The sequence below is a fragment of the Salvia splendens genome, chromosome 19 (assembly GCF_004379255.2).
Source record: "Salvia splendens isolate huo1 chromosome 19, SspV2, whole genome shotgun sequence".
NCBI lineage: Eukaryota > Viridiplantae > Streptophyta > Magnoliopsida > Lamiales > Lamiaceae > Salvia > Salvia splendens.
Window position 1 is genome coordinate 3,040,271 of NC_056050.1, and position 23,872 is coordinate 3,064,142.

Below are 23,872 nucleotides of genomic sequence, written 5' to 3' on the forward strand. Positions count from 1 at the left end.
AAAAATATAATTAAGTGTATTAATAATAATTTATATTTTCAAAAAAAGGAGTACAATATTATATAGTATTTATTTAGAACACACTAAAAATGAAATAAGAAATGTTCATTGATACACGAGGAGTATAGCTAGAATCATACCATTTCCTCACAAGTTAAATTAACAATTTTATATTGGTGCAATCTAAATAAGTTAATAGTACTACAGTACTACTATGTAAATTTTATTATTACTAATTATAAAATTATTTTAAAAATTGAACGCATCGATCTCACAGGCTAATGAATCGAATACTATTGAGTTGAATTTTGGCTAAACTTAGCTAACTGAATTATTGAACTAGTTCCAACATACTCTCTCCATTCACGATATAAAGGCATACTATATATATTCGATGCGTGTTTTAAGAAATATATAGAAAAGTAAGTCCCACTTTTATATATCCCTAGTTAATAGTGGTAAGTAAATGTAATTATTTCGTGGAAAGTAAAGTTCACTTATCTAAAATTTAAAAAAAATATGATTTTAAATCGTCAAAAATGGCAAATGTGCATTTCGTAAACTGAGCAAGTAATTTTTTTTTTGATAATTACCAACGGTAACTTTTCTTTCCCCCGATTTTAAAAAATTTCTCTCTTTACGCGACATTTACGCTTCGAACCTTCAGAAATCCAAGTAACATAGACTCATTCCCGCCACAAAATATAAAATGGACAAATCCGCCATTTAAACAACCGAAGGCACTATGCTATTACAACAGTAAACAGACAAACAAACAAGAAACAGTGACAAAAGAAATGATGGGACAAAACCTAGGAAGTTAGATTTGTTGTCGAATATTCATAAACACCCAAAACAATCTTTGATGTTTTCATCACTTCCCAATCACCTTGTTTGTTATTGTTGGTGCAGACGGTTTCCACCTTCCCGTCACAACCCCATCTCGAATATCCTCATCAATATTCCAATTCCAAACATCGGATAGAAATGGGCGAAAAATGGTTTCTTTCTTGTTCAAGAATCACCTCAACAGACATTCCGATTTGCCCTTTTCTCGTGTTGCGTTATGGGGCATTCCGTGCAAGGAATTTACTCATCTTATTTTTTAGCATTTTCCTATCTTTACTGCATTTGGATAGTAGTATTTTAAATCTTGTTCAAGAATTGTTGAAATTGACAGCGTTTAAGGAAAAAAAATCATCTGTTTCTGTGAGGTTTTAGCTCTGGTTAGGTTTATGGCAATGGCAATGGCAATGGCTTCACCTAGTGAAAGGAGTAGTAGTAGCAGAAGCACTGCTTCTCTCATGCCCGGGCGCATTGTGGTTGCGTTCGATGCGACTAGGAATTTTAATTCTCAGGAGATGAAGAACATTATTAGTAACATCCAAATGCAGCAAAGCATGATTCAGGAAGTGGATACCATTACAGTTCTTGGAGTCTTGCATAAAGTGCCTCATCCCAGTAAGCCTATTCTGGTCTTTTCTGCCCTTTATGTTGAATTATGCTCGATTTCAAGAGTGTTTAGTCTATCTTATTACATGCCTAGTTTGTTAGATTTTTAGTTGTAGATGTTGTGTGTAGTGTGTGTAAACCAGCTCATCTATTAGGCTTGCAGGCATGTTTACTTTAGTGATGGTGATTTGTTTTTTTGTTGGTTAATTGCTTTAGCTATGGTTCTTTAACTGTATGAATATTCAATGTGTGGTGAAGTTTTTCACTGTGAACTTGTACCTTTGCATAGTGGGGTTTGAAATGGAAATAAGCCCCGATTCTTTCATGAGGACCTGTGTTCGTGCAATAAAAGAGCAAGTCTCAAGAATGGCGGATGCATACGCAGGAAACCTTCATAACAGTGCTGAGGCATGTGAAGTCAGTGGGGTAATATTCGCTCTTGTTTCTTGTTATCTTGTTGCAATTTGTTCGTAGTTTTCTGTGTAAGATAAGCGTTGTCATTTCTTGATATCAAATAGTCATGTTATATAGGTCGTAATTGAAGTCAAGATTGTCGTTGGAGCTCCACTAAAGAACGTTATTGTACAAGAATCCATAGCTTCAAATGCCACATGGGTTGTTCTTAAAAGGTTACTACCATTTTCCCTTTAGTGCAATTATAGCAGCTTCTCTAAGCTAGTCTCCTCCACATGTGTGAAGGAATTGTGAAAAGTAGAAATCGTAACGAAAACCTTATGAACAAGTGACAGGGGTTTCGAAAGGTTAATATGTGTAATTGGTTTGATTTTGTCATTTCAGTGAGTTCATCAATCTTATGTAATTGGTAATCTCTTATAATGATGCAGTTTCTATAATAAAGTAGATGTATGTTGTTAAATGATCAGCTAGCTAACATTTACAATTTACCTTGATCATACAATTGATACTTCATTTCTCATTTGAAGCTGGTAACTTTCTTGTGACAGGCACCTAAGAAAGGAAATAAAGTTCTGTCTTAATAAAATACCATCCAAAGTTGCTCAGACCCTTGACAACTTTTCTCTGAAGATCTTGAGATCTTTTTATTCTGCCAAAGCTACAGCTAATGTTGAGCCCCGAGCTGTTTTACTCGCTGTCCAAGCTAGTTCCCGTGATAGTACCCTTCGAGTATACTCCCAGCAACGACCATTCCCTTATTTCTCCAATCTATCACGGATCCACAAGCTCCCACAGAAGCTCAGGCAGCTCTAAATCGAAGGAGCAGAACATCTTCTCACCAGATGAACTCGCGTCAAAATCTCATCTTGGAAAAACAGGTCAGAAGTGTTGCTTGATGAGCATTTCATGAGGCTTTCTGCTTTCCTAACTTGACTGTCTTTAACACAAGTTTGTTTGTAATCTCCATAGGCATCTATGGTAACGGTAAAGATAAGCACCACGGCAGTTCACCCCTAAAACAAAGTCTACAGAGAGATCCTAGTTTTTCTGTTCCTTTTGCTGTTGATGAGATTAAGTTGAATGAATCTAAGCATTCGTAGATACAGATCGTAGCAGATGCTTCTTCTTCTGGTGATTTAAGGAGAGAAGGTATGTATGAAGTTCGATAAAAGGTCCTGATACTGATTCTTCGTGTTTTAAATTGTGGTGATGGATGATGTGCAGCTACTAATGAGGACAAGGAATCGAATTATTTTCACCCGAAGAAAGAAAAGCAAATAAATCTGCAGCTGGACTTTCATACATCCCACCATTCTGATGGAACGAAAACGCGCATGAGTTCAAAAGGATGGAAATATTCCAAGATACAGGCTGCAACAAATGATTTTTCTTCCGACAATCTACTGGGAGAAGATGGATATGGGCTTGTGTATAAAGGTCTGCTCAAGGATGGACAGCTTGTTGCTGTAAAAGTGCAAAAGGAAGCCAACACACAAGGTTGTTTGGAAATTTACTCACAATTAGGTTCCCTAAGATTGGCGTGTCACAAGAACGTCGTGATGCTTCTTGGTTACTGTCGTAGAGAAAACACAACTATCTTGGTTTATGAGTACATCTGCGATAGGTCGCTGGAGTGGTATTTATTCGGTAAGCAACTTCAGCAAGCAAGAAACTTGCAAAAGTCAAGTATTCTCTATTAAACTTCTCATTCTTGTTGTTCTACACAGATAGTACAGAACATCTTCTTCCATGGCACCGGAGATGTGCTATTGCTGTTGGAATTGCAAAAGGGCTGCGTTTTCTGCATGAAGAGTGTCGGGGAAGCCCTATTCTTCACAGAGGCATGATGCCAAGAAACATATGCCTCACACGTGAATTTGTTCCCATGGTAAGAATCGATATAGATTTCGTGTTTATCTAATTCAATAGTATCATTAATGCGATCCAGTGCTCAAATCTTTGTTATAAATATGATTGTTGAAAACTTCATAACATTGTATTGTTATACTTACTATTCAATCTGTACGTGCAGCTGGCAGACTGCGGCCTTGCTGAGTGGAACTTGGATGATCAAGAAAATTCCGAGTGAGTATCTATTTAGCACCAAATGGAAAAAAATGATTGATGAATTGAGGTCGACGTTTGTTTGCCTTGTGCAGATATCTTGCACCGGAGTATGCTGAAAACTGCGTTTGTTCTGTGGAAACCGAAGTCTTTGCATTAGGGATTATTTTGATACAACTGATATCAGGACTTAAACGTCTTGATTCAACGAAAGGCTCCCTTAGGGAGTGGGTATGTTTTCCTATTGTCTCTATTTTGAGGTCTCATTAACTGTTACAAACATTTACTTGCTCGTGTGAAACGTATGTTTTCCACGTTTCAGGCCATGCCACTGATCCAGATGCTGAAACGAGGAGAGCTCGTTGATCCTCGCCTTGGGGATTCATATGCCACTTACGAAGTGTATCAGATGGCTAGAGTGGCGTACTTGTGCGTTCAGACAAAGCGGCCAACAGTGGGAGAAGTAAATATACAACGCTTTCTGTTGTTTCTCACTGTAAGATTTTTGATCTCTCATTGGCACATTTGACACTATGCTTTCTGTCTAGGTGCTGCTCATTCTTGAGGGCGAAAACGATCATCTAGACCAGCTTATTCCGGTTCCTAACAGCGTGCAGAGACGAGGCTCTACACTGAACTCAGCTGACTTCTCTCTTCTTGAACAATAATTCTTACTGTCAAACTGCAAATGATGTATGGTTTCTGTTTTATTAATGAGATTTTATATATTTGAGGATAGCTTGAAAACATTGATAGAATTATATAAGTTGGTAGCTGAGAGAGTTGATCTTTTAAAATGAGATGAGCTTCTCAAAAAACAACAGCAACCAGGCTCAACAAGCGCGAAATTTGGCTTGAAAACTCTCGTTTGTACACGAATTTCGGGCGTTTTAACGTTGTTTTACGTGTGATTTTTTGACAGCTTAACTCGGTCGACTAGCAGAATCTCAATTTGTACCCTATTGTTGAGGGTTGTTTGTATCTATGGTTACTTATTTGTTAGACCTGAGTTTGTCCGTCGCTATCGCTGGAAAATATTACCGACGGACCAAATCCACTGCTAATTATTTTACCGGCTGACGGATTTGTCTGTCGATAAAATGTGTCTTTTGTAGTGAATTTAAAAAAAAATACTTAGAAATATTTTCATTTCCTGCTGTATTTATCAAATAGTAGATGCATATTATTTACCGAAAATCTTCAGGAGGTAAAAATCAATTACAAAGAGTTTGAGATGCTTAAATGAATTATTCCACTACTAAGAAATAAATCTTGTCAATTGTTTTATGTATTTTTCAAAATTTCAAGATGATTTATAGTTCATTATATATACAAAGATATTTGATCTTTTGATTTTTATTACATCGCATTCTTTTTAATATAAGAAATTAACTTTCAAGTCTTAATTATAATTCATTATACTAAGAAATATAATTTGTAATTTGATTTCTGTCACTTGTTTTCATTTCTACATGTATTTTGTTTTGCAAAATAATTAACTCTGTATTGAAAAAGATATGTTCCTATAAATGTTCGATGACAAGATTATCAATCATTTTGAAGAAATCAAGAAACTAAATTCATCTAAAATTATTATTTAAAAATATATAGCTTTGAAATTGAAAAATGTTTCAAGATGCACTATTTTCAGTATTTTTTATATATTATGTAATTATTTTATTGCACGACCTATTTTCAATTTTTTTTAAATATACAAGTAGAATATTTTATTCTTATTGGAAGGACACACCCATTTTACAAAACCATTTCTGTCTCCACCTTTTGCGCTCTTATTTTTAATTGCTAGTGGACTCCATTTAATTCTTGGGCCTAGAATTAAATTGTTGACTTAGAATTAATTTCAAGTGTTGGGCTCAGATAGAATAACTTTTTCGTAATTATTCCTTGGGTAATTAATATATCCCAATTATTTATTTTTTGTTATACTTTAAAAAACACACAATTAATCTCTTGATTTAATCAAAGAATTCAACTTTAGATTAATCTGAGTAATACAAAATTTGATTCTTTGATAAATTATGTTTCCAAGTAATTAAATCATCTGATTCAATTAATTCAATGAAATCAATTCTCCAAGTTCAAAAATGTCTGAGAATAAGCGAACCTTTGGATTTAGTTAAAAATTGCAAGAAATTAATCTCCGGATTAATAGTTTAATAAATTAGAACTTATGATTTAATTAAGAAGTGAACTTCTTCACGTGCAGATTTCAAGAATACAATAAACTAGAATTTTTATATATTTTCATTTATCAAATCAATTATCCTTGTGGTACATTTTGCATTACAAATCATGTTAATTTGAAAAATCAAGAATCGCGGGAAAATATGTTCCCAATTATTAATGGAAAATTACAAACTTTTTTTTGGTACTCCCTCCGTCCGCGAATAGGAGTCCCGTTTTTCCATTTTAGTTCATACCCAAATAGGAGTCTCGGTTCATTTTTACCATAAATATTAATATGGTCTCACCTTCCACTTTCATTTAAAACTAATACTCCATCCGTCCCGCGTTACTTAAACGTTTTCTTTTCGGCACGGAGATTAAGGAATGAGTGATAGACAAAGTCAAATATTACGGCTGTAGATGATAATTTTTACTAAAAATGAAAATAGTGCAAATAACTTGGGAAGCCCATAAAGGAAATACGTGCAAGTAACACGGGACGGAGGGAGTATATACAAGTGAGATCTCTATTCCATTCACTTTTTTCCCTCTATTTTTCTTAACATTTTTAAAACTCGTGTCGCCCATAAACGAGACTCAGGGAGTACTTAACAAGCCGGCCAAGCTAAAAATTTAGTCTAAGCCAACGAAGAGGTTTCATTTCTCGATCTATGCGTGTCGTCATCATCCTTGGGCGGTAATTCTCTGTATCGTTTGACAATGGCCGAAAACCAGAACAAACAGTTTACAGAACGCTGCTGTGTCTCTTCCGCATACAACTCCAATATCAAAGCCAATGCTGAATATTCTCAGGATTATCTCCCCAGATATTCTTCACATATTCCATCATTTTTTCCGATTTACACAGAAATGTTTCCGATTATCCATAATCAGGTAAATTATCCACTCGCTCGATCGCATTTGATTGGGCGACTCTCGCTCTCAACGTGATTTTGCTATTTCTGACCGTTTACTGCATCGGATCGATATAAATACTCCAGCATTAAGCCCTAGCATTGAGTAAAATAGATTTGTTAGCTCGAATTTTCTGATTTAGGCACGTTTTCTTCTGATATGGAGAGCAGTTACAGAGAGACGCCTTCGCGTATTTTGATTGTGTGTGATTCCACTAAAGACCGGAGTATTCATGAGTTTAGTAAGACGATTCGTCAAATCCGGATGTGCGGCGGCATCGTGCATCCCGGAGATACAATTAGGGTGTTTGGGGTGCTTCATAGAGTCTTGCATCCCAGTAAGTCGTCTGTTTAGTGCTTTGCACTTTTCACCTCTCTGTTTGTGATGGTTTGGAGTTTAGATTTTTTTGTTGTTGAGTTGTTTACATATGAAGGATGCTATATGGATGTGTCAACTTGTAATTTCTGAGAAATGAAGTGATATTTCATGTATCTAGAGGGCTAGAGCTACAGTGATTAAGTTGTTTATTATATGCTTGCTTATCCATGATTGTTAGTAGCATTACTTGCCACCTGCTCAAGGGAGTTTTTCTTTGCAGTGACCGTTTTAACGCGCTGATACACGAGGTGTAACAGCTTGCTCTCAGTTTGCTAGTAGCACTAGTGATGAAACGATAAATTGAGGACTTAATATGGAAACGATGTAAACATGAAACATGAAACATGAAATTGTTTTTCAATTTATTGCTTTTTAATCTGCAGTGGGTTATTTTATGGGAGTGGCTCCTGAGAATTTCCTTGGAACAACGCATGCCCGTGCAGTGGAAGAAGAGGTCTCGAAAAAGGTCGATATGTACGTGAGCATGCTCCAGTACAGTGCTGAACAATGTGAAGGAGATAGGGTAATATATTCATACCATCTTGTTTCTCCTAGTTAAAATGTAATCCCAGTAGCAAGCAGTCTCCTAGACTATATCACATTTTCAGTAGCATTATTTCTCTCGAATAGTCGAGTATTCCGTTTTTTCATTGTGACTCAGAGTCTCTACGTGCAGGTTGACATTGAGGTTAAGATCACTGCTGGAACTCCACTAAGGAAGGCTATCATAAATGAAGTAGCTACTTCTAATGCTACCTGGGTTATATTTGATAGGTACAATTTGCTTTTCATATTTGAATGGTATATGGAGTAATGGATATATTCTGTTTTCGTAAGAAGTTCTTTGTTATATGTTTGTATTGGTGTTTCAAAAACTACTGGTTTATACTTGGATGCTGATAATATTTCACTGACAGGCCTCTAAGAAAGGAATTGAGGTACTACCTCAAACACATTCCTTGCAAGGCTGCCATTGTGCTTGATAACTTTTCGGTGAAAATTTTGATAAACGGGTATTCCAATAAAGAAGCTGAGCATTTCGACAACAAGCAGTTTTACTCGCTTTCCAAGCCTGTCCCGCTACCACCAGTTAGCGATAGTGAGAATGAGCAGCTAGTCAATACTATGAACTATCATAGATCTATGGAAAGCTCTGATTTAACTTCCAAGGAGGAGAGCATTGTCTCCCTAAGTGAGACTTGGTCAGGTCCCAAGCAAGAGGACTCAGGTTAGAGGATTCTATTAAAATTTTCTCTTGCACATATTTTCACAGTGCACGTAAAAGGATTCTTCCCCATTTGCATTAGATTCCTGATTGTAATGATGGCCACAGGTAATACTAGACAGATTATGGAATATTATGCCCCAATAATCTCAAATCAAAAGAGAAGGCCGAGTCGAAATAGATACTCTGATGTACCTGTGCTCTGTGTTACTTGTGGATTGAAGACGGAGCTGGATGCAGTAAGATATAATTATCCCGAGATTAAGCTTGCAACCAACAATTTTTCACCTGATAATTTACTAGGCGAAGGTGGATATGGCCATGTATATAAAGGTGAACTTAAGGATGGACAGCATATTGCTGCAAAGGTGCGAAAGGAAGCAAGTACACAAGGGTTTTCAGAATTTCATTCTGAAATATTCGTCCTCAGCTTTGCACGCCATAAGAACATTGTGATGCTTCTTGGTTATTGCTGCAAGGAGAACCTTAACATCTTAGTCTACGAGTACATCTGCAATAAATCACTGGAATGGCATTTATTTGGTGAGCGAAGCGAATTTACTATATAAAAGAAGTTCTGTAGCTACTTGTTTGCTCTGCATCATTATCATCCATGCCCAACTTGTGGAATGTTTACAGAAAATACGAATCATGTTCTGGAATGGCACAAACGACATGCTATTGCCATTGGAACTGCCAAAGGGTTGCGCTTTTTACATGAAGAGTGTCGGGGAAGTCCTATAATTCACCGGGACATGAGACCAGGCAATATACTGCTGACTTGTGACTTTGTCCCTATGGTATGTTCTAAGACCCTGTACATTTAACTGAATTAATCTTCTGTGGTTATAGGCCTCGGGTTTCTAATTTCTGTTGAAATTCTTTATAATTAGCTGGGAGACTTTGGCCTCGCAAAGTGGAAGACTGATGAGGGTGAAAACCGTGAAATACAAACAAGAATTCTAGGCACTCTTGGGTGAGTGTACGAACTATGTATTATGTAAAAACTGCATGCATATGATATATCCCTAGCACTTGATGTTAAGGTGTTCTTTCTTGCCTTGTACTTTAGATATCTTGCACCAGAGTATGCAGAAAACGGAATTGTCTCGGTACGAACAGATGTTTATTCATACGGTGTTGTTCTGATACAACTGATCTCTGGACGCAAGGCAGTGGATTCCAAGAGAGCAGACCAGCAACCATCACTTAGACAATGGGTATGTTCAGGCAACAACTTTGCATCTTATTCCTGTAGAAATTGATTTGCTCGACTCCAATTATGGCATTTTCAGGCATTACCTCTAATCGAGAGACTTGCATTACATGAGCTTGTTGATCCTTGTCTCGGTGAAACGTACAACACATACGAGCTGTACAGGATGGCTAAAACAGCATATTTATGTCTCCAAACTGAACCTGAGAGGAGACCATCAATGGCAGAGGTAACTCTTTTGCAAGTTTGCCATCAAATTCCTCTATATGCTAACAATTTGTTAGATTTTCTCCTCTATGCATCACTACTAACATGTTTTTGTAAATGCACTCGCGCCATTTTCTTTCATTTGTGCACCATTTTCACAAGTCTTGACTTATGTTTTAACGTCCGAAGCTGCTATATATTCATTACATGATGATGGATGCAGGTGCTGCACCTTCTTGAGGGGGATATTGATCATTTTAGCCACTTGACAGGGCAGTTTATACCGGACTAATAGTAGGTGATGCCGTGATGGAAGCATGTCGGCTAGGCCGTTGTTCTACGCCACGACTGCTGACGATGCATACCTTTTTGTATATTGAATGTAGGCTGCTGTTTACCCTATACTATGTGAGCGTTACTAAAATGTTGCAATATAATTAGGTTAATAACAGGCGTAGGAAATTACTCTTAGAATTTGAATCAGATACACACATTTTCTAGCTCTTATGTTCACAGGGTTTGATCAACTAGGTTTCTGTTAATCTGTTTCAATATTTCTAGGTACATACTACTATTAAAAAGGGAGTAGGAAAAAGGTAAGTATTTTAATATGCATATTAAAAACTTTTGTCTTTTAAAAATGCATCTTAATTATTTAGTTATCATGAAAGTAAGATTTCCAGTACGTATACTGTTTTCTAATGAGTTTAATATTAATCTACATGTTTTAAATGCCAAATTTTGACGAAATTATTCTCGTTCATTTATTGTATTTTTTGCTATGAATAGAATTGCGCTTATATTAAGAGTCCTAATAATTGTTGAATTTAATTCGTATGGATTACTCATCAATATATACAATAATTTGTTTCGACACAAAAATAAAGTATGTAAGCACGTAAGCACTCATAATTTTGGCAACAGAGAATTCTCCATTCTCTACAAAATTAACTTGTACTTGTACATGTTCACAATTGAATCAACTTCTACGTGCGTTTGCTCATAATATTAACAATATTAAGTTTGAAATATTTGTTGGATGGGGAGTGTTATATTGCTAACTTAATAATTAATTGTTAACTACAATTAAATAATATCTATTTGATATTGAAATCAAGGGCCTAGATCATCAATTCCGGAATGTCAATACGACAAAAACGTCAATAAGGGTATTAAGGTTAATTTACTACAAATTTGTTGTAACTAACTTTTGAAAAATATCCTATAACTTTAAAACGCATATAACTTTCACGTTTAAATTATTTTTTCATAAGGATTCTAACGAGATCTCACTTGCATATGTTCCAATGTCAAAATTTGAAAAAAAATTGAAAATTTTACAATTTTTTCGTACAGCAACAAAGGTCAATATAGTATATAAAATATGCAAATATAATACATGTAGAATGTTATTCTTAAAGTAATGTGTTGACATTCTTAAAGCACTGTGTAATATTTTTAAAACACTATATTGACATTTTCATCCAAAACCCTAATTTCGTACTTAGTTTTTTTTTTATCTTTTTCAATTTAATTAATAAAAATGAAAATTACACGTGGCAAATTTTAGACCACAATATTTCTAAAATCCTATGGTCTTAAATTAGTTGTAGTTAGCAACTAGAGAGTGAGTTAGCAATTGATCACAAGCCCTTGTTGGATAATATATACTAGTGTGTAGAGTTTAATAAGAAGACTTTTATTCGAGCTTGGATATTTTGGAATTTATTGATTTCTGTATAATACATACTCTTCATACTAGTATAATATATTGGTGTAAAAAATTTTCATAATATAATATATCTTGTATAAAAACACAAATGTTTGAAAAAGCTTAAAAAATCATTATTTTCAAACACACTCAGGTTAGAAATTTATACAGGTGTAAAAAAAGGAGCAACTTGCTTAAATAAAACGAAAGAAACAAATTGAATTATTGCTCAGTAGATAGAACAATATGATTAGTTTAAGTTTAGACCTTTGTCAGATATGTAGTTCAGACTGTTTAGTAGGAGTAATTGATTACTAAGATGGCATTAACTTGTAAAGCAAAATAACCTATATTGTGAAATTTGCATAATCTTGACTAGACAATTTTCTAAATAAAATTTTGTAGTTTTTCGTCAAATGGAAAGAAGTGAAGACAAAATTATATAGATGAGAGGGACCTATCATCATTCATCAATCACTAATATTTTTAGGCAGTGATCCATCACTGTTAACGAATTAAATAGCTTAATATTAGATACATTCACATCAAATGTAATTAGTTAAAAGTTAAAATTGTAGATTATATGGATCCAGCTTTACTTGTTAGTAGTGACAAGATAGATTATGACAGGACTTCGATTTCATAGCTCAAATTATATGGTTGGACAAACAATATTTTTTCACGTTTGAGGTGAATACACAGATTTAGCTTGAAAATGTGACTGTGACAATAATAGTCCAATAAATTATTATTAATTTTTTTTTGCTAAATGAGGTAAAAATATCGCCAAACCATATTATGAGCCTGCATTTGTGTATTCACTTGAAATGTTAAATAACATCATTTCGTTCACGTTGATAACCACATGCCATGAGTTATTTAAAACCTAAAATGAGATAGATAATTAACTCTAATTGTACTCCAAAATCAATCTCATTTTTGGTTTTTGGGAAAAAAAATACCTACCTTTAGATTTACACTAAACTCGAACCTAAAAGTTTTTCAAATTTTATGAGTAAAAAAGCATAATATAGAGAATATTCATTTAAATTTGAGTTTGTAAGTAGTTGGAGTAAATCATATTTGAAATAAAAAGCATGTAATTAATATACATACATGGAAAACATAAAGTATGAAAGCATATATTGTCATTAATTTGTTAGAGTTCCGTGTGTTTGTTTTTCTAATGGTGGATGTAAATCTTTATAGCTGGAATGTGATTCCAGTGCTTGTGGTTCAAACTAATTATGCTAACTTGTATTGATAGATATATATAACACACACACACACACAGCATCTCTTTCCCTCTCTGTATATAAATTAATGTTACACTAAAATATGAAAGAGGAAGAAAATTGGAAGATGATGGATCCCACTAAAACCTAAATTAATGTCCAACCTTATTAATTTCCCAGGAATAATGGGAAAGCAATATACAAGGTTTCAATACCAAGAATCTTGCTTTTTTTTTTATTTTGGATTTTTAATTGTCAAGAATCTCTTTTTTTTTTTTTGTAAATAAGATGTTTGGATTTTACTATCATACTTTCGAAACTGCCTCATTGAAGTCTTAATTACTCATTTTTTTAACCGTAAATCATATCTAACGATTTTAGAATTTGTAATCCAAGTTATTTCGATTAATTAATTTGATTTCTTGAAAATTTTATCTTTTTAATTTTATTTCGAATAAAATTGGTCATTTTCAATAGTGGGTATACATCTATATAAAAAAATAAAATAAATTATATATATAGTTATATACAGATGTATTTCGTTTTAATTTGGTATGTTTGGTCGCAAAATGCCAAATCAACTAAAATTGATTTTTTTTTAAATTTTTTGTAAGAACTTGACCAAAACCGAATAAAAACAACTATGTAAATGTTAATCGAAATTATTTGAAAGAGTTCAGTTCAATTTTTTTATTTTTTAGATAATCAGTTAAACTTTTTTTAAAAAATTCAGCTCAACTTATTACAACCTCTAAATGAAATAATTGAGAAAAATGTCCCGAATTGGCTAGACTAACAAATAATAATAACTATAGTTCGAACCGTCTAATGACATTCCTGATGCAAGAAAGAATAAAAACATCCGAATTATAAAACGAGAGAACAATTTAGAAAATGACAAATGATCAATTCAAAAACATGATACATTTATTTTACGTATAGAACATCATCATTTTTATAAATCGACGTACAATATTGATAGAAATATTTTGTAGTTTTCCTCATGTTATGAAACGTGAGTAGAAAATATGTACATAGAATTAGGACTATTCGCCACTGTTGAGTGAATGACTCCAACTCTTTGGTTGTATCAAAGATTATAAATTTGTAATCATTAGCACCATTAATCAATTTTAGACTAAAGTTGATGTATCTAGGATTATAAACTTATAAATTATAGGAGTAATGATTATCAACATTACTCAATTTTAGACTAAAGTTGATGTATCAAGGATTATAAATTAATCAAGTTAGACAAAAGTTGGTATATCAAAGGACAATAATTTATAATGAATATCATCATTAATCAATTTTAGAATAAAGTTGAGAGTTCATTTTAATTATTGAAACATGTTTTTTACCGTATGTATAGTTAATTTTTTTTATTAATAAATGAATATTAGTTTGAAGGAGCATAAAGCGGGCTCGTGAATTCAGGACCTTTGGCAATGGGAATTAACGATATACTATCACTCGATCAACAAATGCATACAAATGTATTTTTTTTATATTTAGTTATACATGTGTATTGTTGACAAATTGTGTGAATTGAGATGTTATCATGTCGACATGATAACAAGTCAAGTTGTTAAGGCGAAACCCGAACACGACCAATTGAGAAAATTCTAAATTCGAACACGAAACCGATATGCTACGTTCAAATTCGAACACGCGCAACACGAATCTCCTAGCAATATGATTCAATTCGTGCTGACATGGCATGGACCACGACATGACACGATAGCGACTCAAATCTGACCTGATAACTCAAGCCAATCTTACCCGACACTATTGTGTTTTTATCGGGCTTTTCGATAGAACTGACACGAACACGATGAAAATTGACAATAACTCATTAATATGATGCATGTTTGTCTCTCATTTTTATATCTGGTCTAAAATCGCGCGTGACATCCAACTACCATGGACCCCACTCCCACAGGCTACAAATAAACCAGAGATCGTACACGGCACGCGCGTTGGGGAGCGCGGGAGGGAGCCCATAAAAATCCAACACCGTTAATTCGCCGCTTCATTATCTCAACTGATATGTGCTACTGTGAGGGATTATAGTTAAATAATCAAAATTAGCGCTTATTTAAAGGCCAGTCTCCGATTAATCACTCACGCGCCCTCTCTCTCTCTTTCCAAATACACTCGCCCCACCACCATATTCCTCCATGCATCTATAATCTATATCCACTGAGTGCCCAATCTCTTCTTCTCCACCTCCCCTTTCACCAACGTTGCAGATTCCTTCTCTCTCTAACCTAGAGAGAGAGAGAGAGGGAATTGTCAGTGATAGTGGAGCGTTCGTAGTGCTCTTCCAACGTCGAAAGTTTCATTCCTTGTCTCTTTTTACCCCAATTTGCACACGCACGCCTCATCTATATGTGAATTCAACTGTCAACTACAAACTTCGCCGCACACCTCTTCCATTTCTCACACCTAGTGAATTGTCGCTCTCCCTCTCTCAGAGACACAGAGAGTCATTTGATGCTTTGCGAGAGACGTGATTCGATTGCTGCTCCAGAATTTGCTAGAAGCCTCGATTACTAGGTTTAATTACTTCCTACTCTAATTCGGTTGCTATTCCTCTGTAAAATTTCTGTTTACTGATCAAGTGCTTTGCTGATTTTATGAATTATGAATTCTAATTAAGGTGAAGTTTATTGATTTCTGTAAAATCGAGGCATTTGATATGCTCTTTTTTTTGCCTGGTAGTGTTTGCAGTGATAAACTATAAACTAAGTAGCTGTTTTTGCCTGTTTATGCCTATTAACAATTTTCTGAGATTTTGTGCTTCTGTTGCAAATCATATTTTTGCAGTAGATGATTCAGAATGGTGTGTGGTTCAGTTAGATTCTAACACAAGTTCGTGCATAGCCATCTCATAGTTGTTATATATGTATACCTTAAGGCTTAAGCAATCTCAATACAGTAATTGTAGAATGATTTATTGAGCTCACTTGCCCTGTACACACATGTTAATTGTGAGCGAATTAGTATTCTTGCTAAAAACGTGACGAATGTTCGATGCCTTTCATATTAGTAAAAAATTGTGCATGTGTATAGTGTTAGTCCCTAGCATTTTAATGGAAGTTGTGTGATTGAGTTTGAATTTAAGCTACAGAATCTGCCCTATATGTAGAAAGAGAGGCTTGGTTTGATTCAAATATATTGCTATTCTTGAAACTAACTCTTTCTTTCTCCAAGAAGGCTGTATTTCTGTATTGCACTGGTATGAGTCTATGGTGAATGGTTGAATTTCCTTCTAGAAGCGGATGAATATGCTGCTTTTACTTTTTGTTAACTTACTTAGTAGAGCCTGTCTATGACACTAAGCTGCTGTTTGGCCCATTTTTTACATTTCACTAGAACTAGTAATCAATTTTTCATTTTATTACTATTCTAAATCTATGTTGTGCTGGTAGATGTATTCATATGTGAGAAACAACAAGGAATTCATTCCTATAATTGGGAAATATGTTAGTCTTCCACTCAGCTGTTAGCCTGCTGATATTCACAAATCATGAGATTTCTAATGTTTTGTCTTGGCCTACTTCCTTCCCAAATTTATTTCGTTCGTGGGCTTATATTGTAAAACTATTATCATCTTACTGCAGACAAGTTAATTGAGACAATGTAAATGTATTCTCCGTAAAAGTCGTGCTGCTGGAAAAGAGCTAATCTTTCGCCAAAGAGGTTACACAATTTTCTTACCAAACATCTTTTGTTAGGTTGTATAGTCAAAGAGCTTTTCTTTGACTTGCCATGACGTTTCACCTTCTAAGTGTCAAGTGTTCTTGTACAAAAGAAATGCAACAGATTGAAAATGTGTACTTTAACTACACTGATACTTTGAACTCCCTTATTTTCTTTTATTATTTAGTTATTGACAGGAGATCATGAATCTTGTTTTCTTAACATACTACGATAATCCTGAGGCTTCATATAGTACAGCTATAAGCTCTTGACTAATTATTTCCATTTTTCCATAAGTGGCTCCTAACCGCTCAAACATTTCTATATTTCATGAAACAAATTATGTATGTTTCTGACTAATGCTCATTTGGCTATGACGCAGAGAGGAGGGAATGGGTTCATGGGCATACTTTGATCCTGAGTATGAGACATTAAGCATCAGAATAAATCCTCCACAGTTCTGTTCTAAAACCTTTGCATGTTTATCTATTTAAGAAAATTTATTGTTTGAGACTTTATTCTTGTATCTGTGATTGCCAGATCATGTTTTCTTTTTTAGACTATTTTGCTATATTAGTATTTTGATATTCAAATTGAAATTTAGATTTGGTTGTTATATCATGTTAAATCAACGTTTTGCTTTTGTTTTTTAAATAAATAGTGTTCAATTATATTTGTTTCCTATTTCAGGGTTTCTGTGGACAACTCTAGCTGCATGGAGTGCACTCTGGTCAAGGTAACCATCCCAAACACACCCCATTACGGGTTGCATTCTGTTCCATATCTTTTTTAAAATATAATCTACTGATCTTGTCAGCATGTGAATGCAAATGTGCTGTTTCTCTAGGAATTTTTCTTTTTATCAACATACTCTAACATAGGGAAAAGAGTTTCTGAAAATTTGCTTGATTTATTCTCTTTTTTGTAACATTCCAACGTGCATGATGAAGCTAATGTCAAGCAGGGCACTTTCAGTTCTATCATTAGTTGCAGAGTGACCTTTTTAAGTAATGAAAAGCAAGCAAGACATGGTTTATTAGTTACTAGGTTATAAAATAAGTAAAGTTTTTGCTACTGTGAAGACAGAATGCACATACCTTCTCCTTAAAGAATATCCTAACTATGGTTGTCTATGGCTATCCTTGTACATATTAAGAAACGGTTCTAGTTGAGTGGGTACAATATAATTGCAATTTAATCTTGTATGCAGCATTCGTTATGGTTTTGGTAAAAGTAAGTTACCGGGTCATGTAAATAGGTTATATTTGCTCACACATGCCTTTTCTTTAAACAATATCCTAACCAATGTGTCTGATGTCAGTGAGCATTCGTTATGGTGTTGCTAAATATGACAAGATACATTGCTCAGGTTGACAGCATGAACAAACCAGGTATACTGCTGGAGGTGGTGCAAATCCTTACGGACCTTGACCTTATAATCACAAAAGCTTACATTTCCTCTGATGGCGGGTGGTTTATGGATGGTATGCATGTTTTTCTTGACTTCTTCCACCAACCAGCTCTTAAAAAGAACTCTCATGTCTTGCTTTGAGGCTTTGAATCTGATTTGAAATGATAAATGTGTAGCGACTTACGATGCATTGTTATACACTATAAATTAATTAATCATCAATCATTAAATTATTTATAAGATGCAATGTTGCCCATGTGCCTGTATATGTTAACAAACACTATGAAGATGTAATTGCTTAATAGTCATACGTTAGCACTTTCTCTAAGTGGGTCAGAGAATTTCTACTTTGGTCATGTTAGGTACATGTAAGAATACAAGCAACCCACAAGCTGTTTTGGAGCTCTTTTTCATGGCTTCTATACTTCTTTTTTTTCAGTGTTTCACGTCACTGATCAAAATGGGCAAAAGATTAGCAACAGCAAGACTATTGAATACATAGAAAAGGTATGCTGTACTTGCTCCTTTCGTAGTTTTCCTAAAGGAAATCATCTGCACTCAATTAACTCGGAAGCACATGCTAAGCTCCACAAAATGTGAATTGTGCATTTCCTTGTTTTCCAAGCCCCTTCTTCTTTTAGAAAAATATTTTCATGGTGGGAATATGGTATATTTGCATATCATAATTTTACTAATCATTACGTAAAAGTAGGCTCTAGGACCAAAAGGAAACATGTATGGCTTATTGAAGCCATCAAATGGGAAGAAGGCGGGCTTGGACTCTATGGGTGACTGCACTGCAATTGAGCTTATAGGCCCGGATCGTCCTGGTCTCTTGTCGGAGATTTCTGCTGTGCTTGCCAATCTCCAGATCAATGTTGCTGCTGCTGAAGTTTGGACGCATAACGGACGGATAGCATGTGTTCTCTATGTTAATGATGACACCACCAACCGTGCTGTGGATGATGCCTCATGGTTGGCTGCTATGGAAGAGCAGGTCAAGAACATTCTTCGTGGGTATGGCACTGATGATTCCGTATCTTTTACCAGCTATTCCATGGGTTCAACCCACATCGATAGACGCCTGCACCAGCTGTTCTTTGCTGACAGAGACTATGAAGTTACTGGGACCGAGCTGGACTCTCATGTCAAACCAAATGTGACCATTGAGCGATGCGAAGAGAAAGATTATTCAGTGGTTACTGTCAAGTGCAAAGATAGACCAAAGCTCATGTTCGACATTGTGTGCACCCTTACAGACATGCAGTATGTTGTATTCCACGCCACCATCTCATCCGATGGCCCCTATGCTTCACAGGTATCCACTCATTCTCGTCTCTTCCAATGCAACTATGCTTGCTTTGATTCTGTTTACCCTTTGCATTGCGTTGCCTCTACTAATATAGGGAGTCTTCGATTAATAGGAATATTTCATACGCCAAATGGACGGTTGCACACTGCAGACCGAAGGAGAGAAAGAAAAGGCCATCAAGTGTCTCGAAGCAGCAATCAGACGAAGAACAAGCGAGGTAATTGAGATAATGATTTTTTAATGCAGTTGCAAAGGATAAATACAAGTAGTGAATGCATGTATGTTTGTGTTGAAACATGATTAGGGTATAAGCTTGGAGCTTTGTGCAAAGGACCGTGTAGGGCTGCTCTCAGAGGTAACACGAATCCTCCGAGAAAACGGACTCTCAGTCACGAGAGCAGGCGTGACAACAGTGGGGGAGCAAGCTGTGAATGTGTTCTACGTGAGTGATGCATCGGGCAAACCAGTAGATGCAAGGACCATAGAAGCCCTGCGCAAGGAGACTGGGAAGACGATGAGGCTGAATGTGAAGAAGCCGCCAATGAATCCGAAAGCACTCGAAGCAAGTGGTAGGGCAAAGACTAGCTTCTTCTTTGGAGGTTTGCTGGAGAAGTTGCTCCATTAAGTTTGCACAACAATTTCTCTCTACTATAAAAACCATTCATGTATTCACAGCTTTCTGCAAGATTTCTATATATGGTGATTTGTCCCAAATGCTCAAAACTGTAAAAAATAAATCAAGAGCTGTAATAAACAATTATACTAGAAATTGTTGCTATCATATTGGAACTCTTGTACATAATGTTTCCATGTAAATTATCAATATATGGGAAGGTCCTATTTTTCGTTATATTTCCATTTTTTATGTAAGTTGCAATTATATAGTATGTATGATTTTATCAATTTTAATTTTGAAAATTGTCTTCATGCTGAATCTACAATGATCAATATAATCGACAACATTCTATGTGCAATAGAAATATTACGAATGCAATATGGTATTTTAATAAACTCACGAACCTAAAAAATCAACATTATTCCCAATCGTAACGAGAAACAATTCATTTTTTAAAGCTGGATCTAAAATTAATAGCTTATAGATTTAATAATTATGATTATGAGTATGAGTATATATGATTAATAGGCTATAAACATATTTTACTACAATTTTGGGGGGATTCCTCAAATATGGGGGCCCTACCACCCACTGACCCACCACATTGCTAAATGTTGTTCACACAAAAAAGTGGCAAGTGGAGACGTTGAATTCAACGTATATATGTTCCCAAATTCATAAAGATTATATCTAATGCATTAATAAACATTGTTTTGCTTAGCAAAAGCCAAAAGTTCACAGATAAAGTTTGTTTTGTTTTGCAAAATTCCTCAGACGTGTGAGATGAAAGAAACCAATCGTATGAATAATGGATTCAAAGAAAGAGGAAATTGAGTTGAAATCAGATAGTAGAAAGTTAATTGCAAATTACAAAATTAGAAGAATTACTTATACAAATATATTTATATATTAGAAGCAAGAATTTATTTGAAAATCTATACATTATACTCCGTATTTGCCAAACATATTATATATAAGTGCGAGTGTTTGATTATTATTAAAAAAGAAGAATTAAAACTATTTTATCATTCTCATGGTAGAGAAAGATACATATCAAATCTCTAATCAATACTACAAATCAATTACATATATTTATGGTGATAACTTAATAACCTATCATTCTATGGACGAAATATATCATTTAGATTAAAAGTATCATTCTATGCATGCTGAAAAATATCATTTTATAGTGTATAAATATCATTTTTAGTAAAAATGATATTTTTAACCCATAAAATGATAGGTTATTAGGTTATCACCATAAATATGGCTATCATTTTAACGCACCCCTATATATGCTATTCATCAATGATTTAATGAATACAAATGGCATGGATATTGATATGTACTCATCCCATTTCATGGTAATTGAGTTCTATCTCTTTTCAGGATGTCCCTTTTCTTTTAGAAAAAATCAAAACCAATCATCTTAATTTCTTTTACTAAACCAATCATCTTAATTTCTTTTACTTTTCTCTTCACTAATCTATATATATAGTAAAAATGGGATTAGTGGAGGCAGCATTGGGAGTATAAAACTAATACATAAAAATGGACCCACATTCCACTATTTTTTTTCACACATTTTTCTTTACATTTCTTAAATTTCGTGTCGAACTCAAATAGGAGTCCTAACGGCGGACGGAGGGAGTATTTGATTAAATTTCAATCATTTTAAGGGGCCTAATATAATATCGTCGCATGGAGAACTTTATAAAAGATAATGGGAGACAAAGTAGGATGGATAGCTAACTATCAAAGGGCCATTATGTGACAAAACACATACCCATGATTTGTCTATAAATACAGAATCAGTGGCACCATTATTCTCATCAAAAAACAAATTATCTGATCCTATTTTGAGTAGAAAAAATGAGTTCCAAAGTGTTTCTTCTTCTTGGCCTTGTCTTAGCTGTGTCTCTTCTGATCTCTTCAGAAGTAGCTTCAGCAAGAGACCTTGCTGATGTTGATCCATGTATGCTGTTTCTTCAATATTTTATTTCCTCTATATATATTGTGTGTGGTACTTAATTATTTTGTGTATACTCATGTGTTTTTAAAGACAGTAGATGCATGTTAGTTATTACTAATAAAATGCAAAAAGGCATAAAATCAAGTAGAATGAGTTGAGTAAAACTATCATTTCGATGATGAGGTCTAGCTCAAGTGGCAGAATTAATTGAATATGAAGAATGTTATTTTACTCTATACTCCACCCGTCCCTAGTTAAGTATTCATTTTTTTTAATCACAAATAGTAATTATATTACACCATTCCACCATTCCACCAACTCATTAATAATAAAGTGAGACTCATATTTATATTAATTTTTTTTAACTCATTTTTCGTTACAATTCTTAGGAGAGAGTATATAAAAATAGATGGTGTAGTTTGTAGTAATTTGATGATTTATTTAAAACAGCCGAGGAAACTGATGGGCGCAGCGGATACAATTTGGGCGGACATGGAGGCGGCCATGGAGGTGGCCATGGAGGGGGCCACGGAGGCGGCCATGGAGGCAAAGGTGGGAAGTAGTAGTAGTGATGTTGTTAAAAATATACTTCTTCCATCCCACAATAATTGTCACTCTTTTCTATTTCAGTTTCAGTCTGTCCCACAATAATTGTCACACTTCATTTTTACTATAAATGATAAGTAGGTCTTATATTCCACTAACTCATTTCACTCACATTTTATTATAAAACCAATATTAAAAAAGTGGATCCCACATTCCACTAACTTTTCCAACCAATAAGAGTGACCATTATTATGGAACGGATGGAGTAGTATGGTGTAGTAACGTTTGTAGTAATTTGATTGTTTGTTTAAATTAAAACAGCGGAGGAAACTGATGGGCGCAGCGGATACAATAGGGGACATGGAGGCGGCCACGGAGGAGGTCACGGCGGCGGCCACGGAGGAGGCAAGGGTGGGAATTACTGAAACGCAGAACTAAGCAGTTGCTAGTGTGTATGTGACATGCCATAATTAAATAAAATGCTATTGGTGTGGTTTGAGCTTATGTTGCACTTTTATTAACAAAAACTTGGCCACTAATTCTAAATTGTTTGATAAAAATGACTAACAAACAGTACAAATTTGAGTACTATACACTCAGCTATAACTACTTCTTCCGACTTCCATCCACCATTATTTTGGGATGTTCATGATTAATTGTGTCAATATGTTAATTCTTTGTTCCATTTTCGGTTCAATTTATATTCATGACTTGGAATTTGTTGGACTATTCGCAACACCAATCTATTTTTATCTGATGAAAATAACCATATTTTTCGAAAAATGTAATTATATAATTTAATTCTGTGCAATAAATTTATAATAGTATATTAATAAATTCAGACACTTGCATGCTGCAGAGTTGCAAATTCTCAGAATTTATTCCCATGGTTATGGTAGTCTTTTTAGTAATTTTCTCTAGATATATTTTTTAAATTTTGAATTAAAAATAAGATAGTCGACGGTAAGATGACGTTCAAATGGTAAAACTAGTAGGCTGTAAAAGAATCATTAGTTTCTCATTTGTGTGAGTTGCAATTATATAGTAGTAGTATGTAATTTGGATATTATAGAGTTTAATGACTAAACTTGGTTTTATGGCTCCTTTCGCTTGCAGTGGTTTTCTTTTCTAGCTTTGATTGGGGTGCAGTTTTTTGCTCCCTTTCTTGTTGTTTTGATGTTTTTATTTCTATTTGTACTCCACAATTCGCTTCTCCTGGCTCAAACATTTTGAATAATAAATAAAAATGAGTAATAAACTCTAAGAACCACAAAAATCAACATGATTTCCAATTCCAATCGTA

The 23,872-nt window shown here is 34.5% G+C and overlaps 3 protein-coding genes and 1 pseudogene across 8 annotated transcripts; all 4 read left to right on the forward strand.

Moving 5' to 3' along the window:
• The first annotated feature begins 859 nt into the window (after nucleotides 1-859).
• LOC121780159 lies at nucleotides 860-4,860 on the forward strand (annotated as a pseudogene).
• Nucleotides 4,861-6,777: 1,917 nt separating this feature from the next.
• LOC121780364 (probable serine/threonine-protein kinase PBL8) lies at nucleotides 6,778-10,568 on the forward strand. Of its 2 annotated transcripts, XM_042177953.1 has the most exons (11): nucleotides 6,778-7,014; nucleotides 7,206-7,372; nucleotides 7,797-7,936; nucleotides 8,090-8,187; nucleotides 8,331-8,641; nucleotides 8,747-9,181; nucleotides 9,278-9,438; nucleotides 9,532-9,614; nucleotides 9,711-9,858; nucleotides 9,934-10,083; nucleotides 10,285-10,568. In XM_042177953.1, the coding sequence occupies exons 1-11, from the start codon at nucleotides 6,917-6,919 to the stop codon at nucleotides 10,351-10,353; spliced, it is 1,860 nt and encodes a 619-aa protein (XP_042033887.1). In that variant the 5' UTR covers nucleotides 6,778-6,916; the 3' UTR covers nucleotides 10,354-10,568. The 2 variants fall into 2 exon arrangements, with proteins under 2 accessions (XP_042033887.1, XP_042033888.1); XM_042177954.1 differs by lacking the exon at nucleotides 7,206-7,372 and having other exon boundaries at nucleotides 6,876-7,014.
• A 4,554-nt stretch (nucleotides 10,569-15,122) lies between these two features.
• On the forward strand, nucleotides 15,123-20,285 carry LOC121779615 (ACT domain-containing protein ACR3-like). 5 transcript variants are annotated; one of them, XM_042176961.1, is made up of 9 exons: nucleotides 15,123-15,566; nucleotides 16,634-16,712; nucleotides 17,095-17,169; nucleotides 17,403-17,448; nucleotides 18,082-18,196; nucleotides 18,563-18,630; nucleotides 18,836-19,441; nucleotides 19,548-19,652; nucleotides 19,740-20,285. In XM_042176961.1, the coding sequence occupies exons 3-9, from the start codon at nucleotides 17,105-17,107 to the stop codon at nucleotides 20,058-20,060; spliced, it is 1,326 nt and encodes a 441-aa protein (XP_042032895.1). In that variant the 5' UTR covers nucleotides 15,123-15,566; nucleotides 16,634-16,712; nucleotides 17,095-17,104; the 3' UTR covers nucleotides 20,061-20,285. The 5 variants fall into 5 exon arrangements, with proteins under 5 accessions (XP_042032895.1, XP_042032898.1, XP_042032896.1 ...); XM_042176964.1 differs by lacking the exon at nucleotides 17,095-17,169; XM_042176962.1 differs by lacking the exon at nucleotides 16,634-16,712.
• Nucleotides 20,286-21,868: 1,583 nt separating this feature from the next.
• LOC121778156 (holotricin-3-like) lies at nucleotides 21,869-23,073 on the forward strand. Its single transcript, XM_042175455.1, has 3 exons — nucleotides 21,869-22,026; nucleotides 22,474-22,575; nucleotides 22,891-23,073. The coding sequence occupies exons 1-3, from the start codon at nucleotides 21,924-21,926 to the stop codon at nucleotides 22,992-22,994; spliced, it is 309 nt and encodes a 102-aa protein (XP_042031389.1). The 5' UTR covers nucleotides 21,869-21,923; the 3' UTR covers nucleotides 22,995-23,073.
• Nucleotides 23,074-23,872: the final 799 nt, after the last annotated feature.

Coding starts and splice junctions, on each gene's coding strand:
- LOC121780364 (XM_042177953.1), top strand. CDS start 6,917: ATGCTGAATATTCTCAGGATTATCTCCCCAGATATTCTTCACATATTC. Junction 7,015..7,205: donor TTCCGATTATCCATAATCAG/GTAAATTATCCA, acceptor TATGGAGAGCAG/TTACAGAGAGACGCCTTCGC. Junction 9,182..9,277: donor ACTGGAATGGCATTTATTTG/GTGAGCGAAGCG, acceptor GAATGTTTACAG/AAAATACGAATCATGTTCTG.
- LOC121779615 (XM_042176961.1), top strand. CDS start 17,105: ATGGGTTCATGGGCATACTTTGATCCTGAGTATGAGACATTAAGCATC. Junction 18,197..18,562: donor TGGCGGGTGGTTTATGGATG/GTATGCATGTTT, acceptor CTTTTTTTTCAG/TGTTTCACGTCACTGATCAA. Junction 19,442..19,547: donor ATGGCCCCTATGCTTCACAG/GTATCCACTCAT, acceptor TTCGATTAATAG/GAATATTTCATACGCCAAAT.
- LOC121778156 (XM_042175455.1), top strand. CDS start 21,924: ATGAGTTCCAAAGTGTTTCTTCTTCTTGGCCTTGTCTTAGCTGTGTCT. Junction 22,027..22,473: donor CCTTGCTGATGTTGATCCAT/GTATGCTGTTTC, acceptor TATTTAAAACAG/CCGAGGAAACTGATGGGCGC. Junction 22,576..22,890: donor AGGCGGCCATGGAGGCAAAG/GTGGGAAGTAGT, acceptor AAATTAAAACAG/CGGAGGAAACTGATGGGCGC.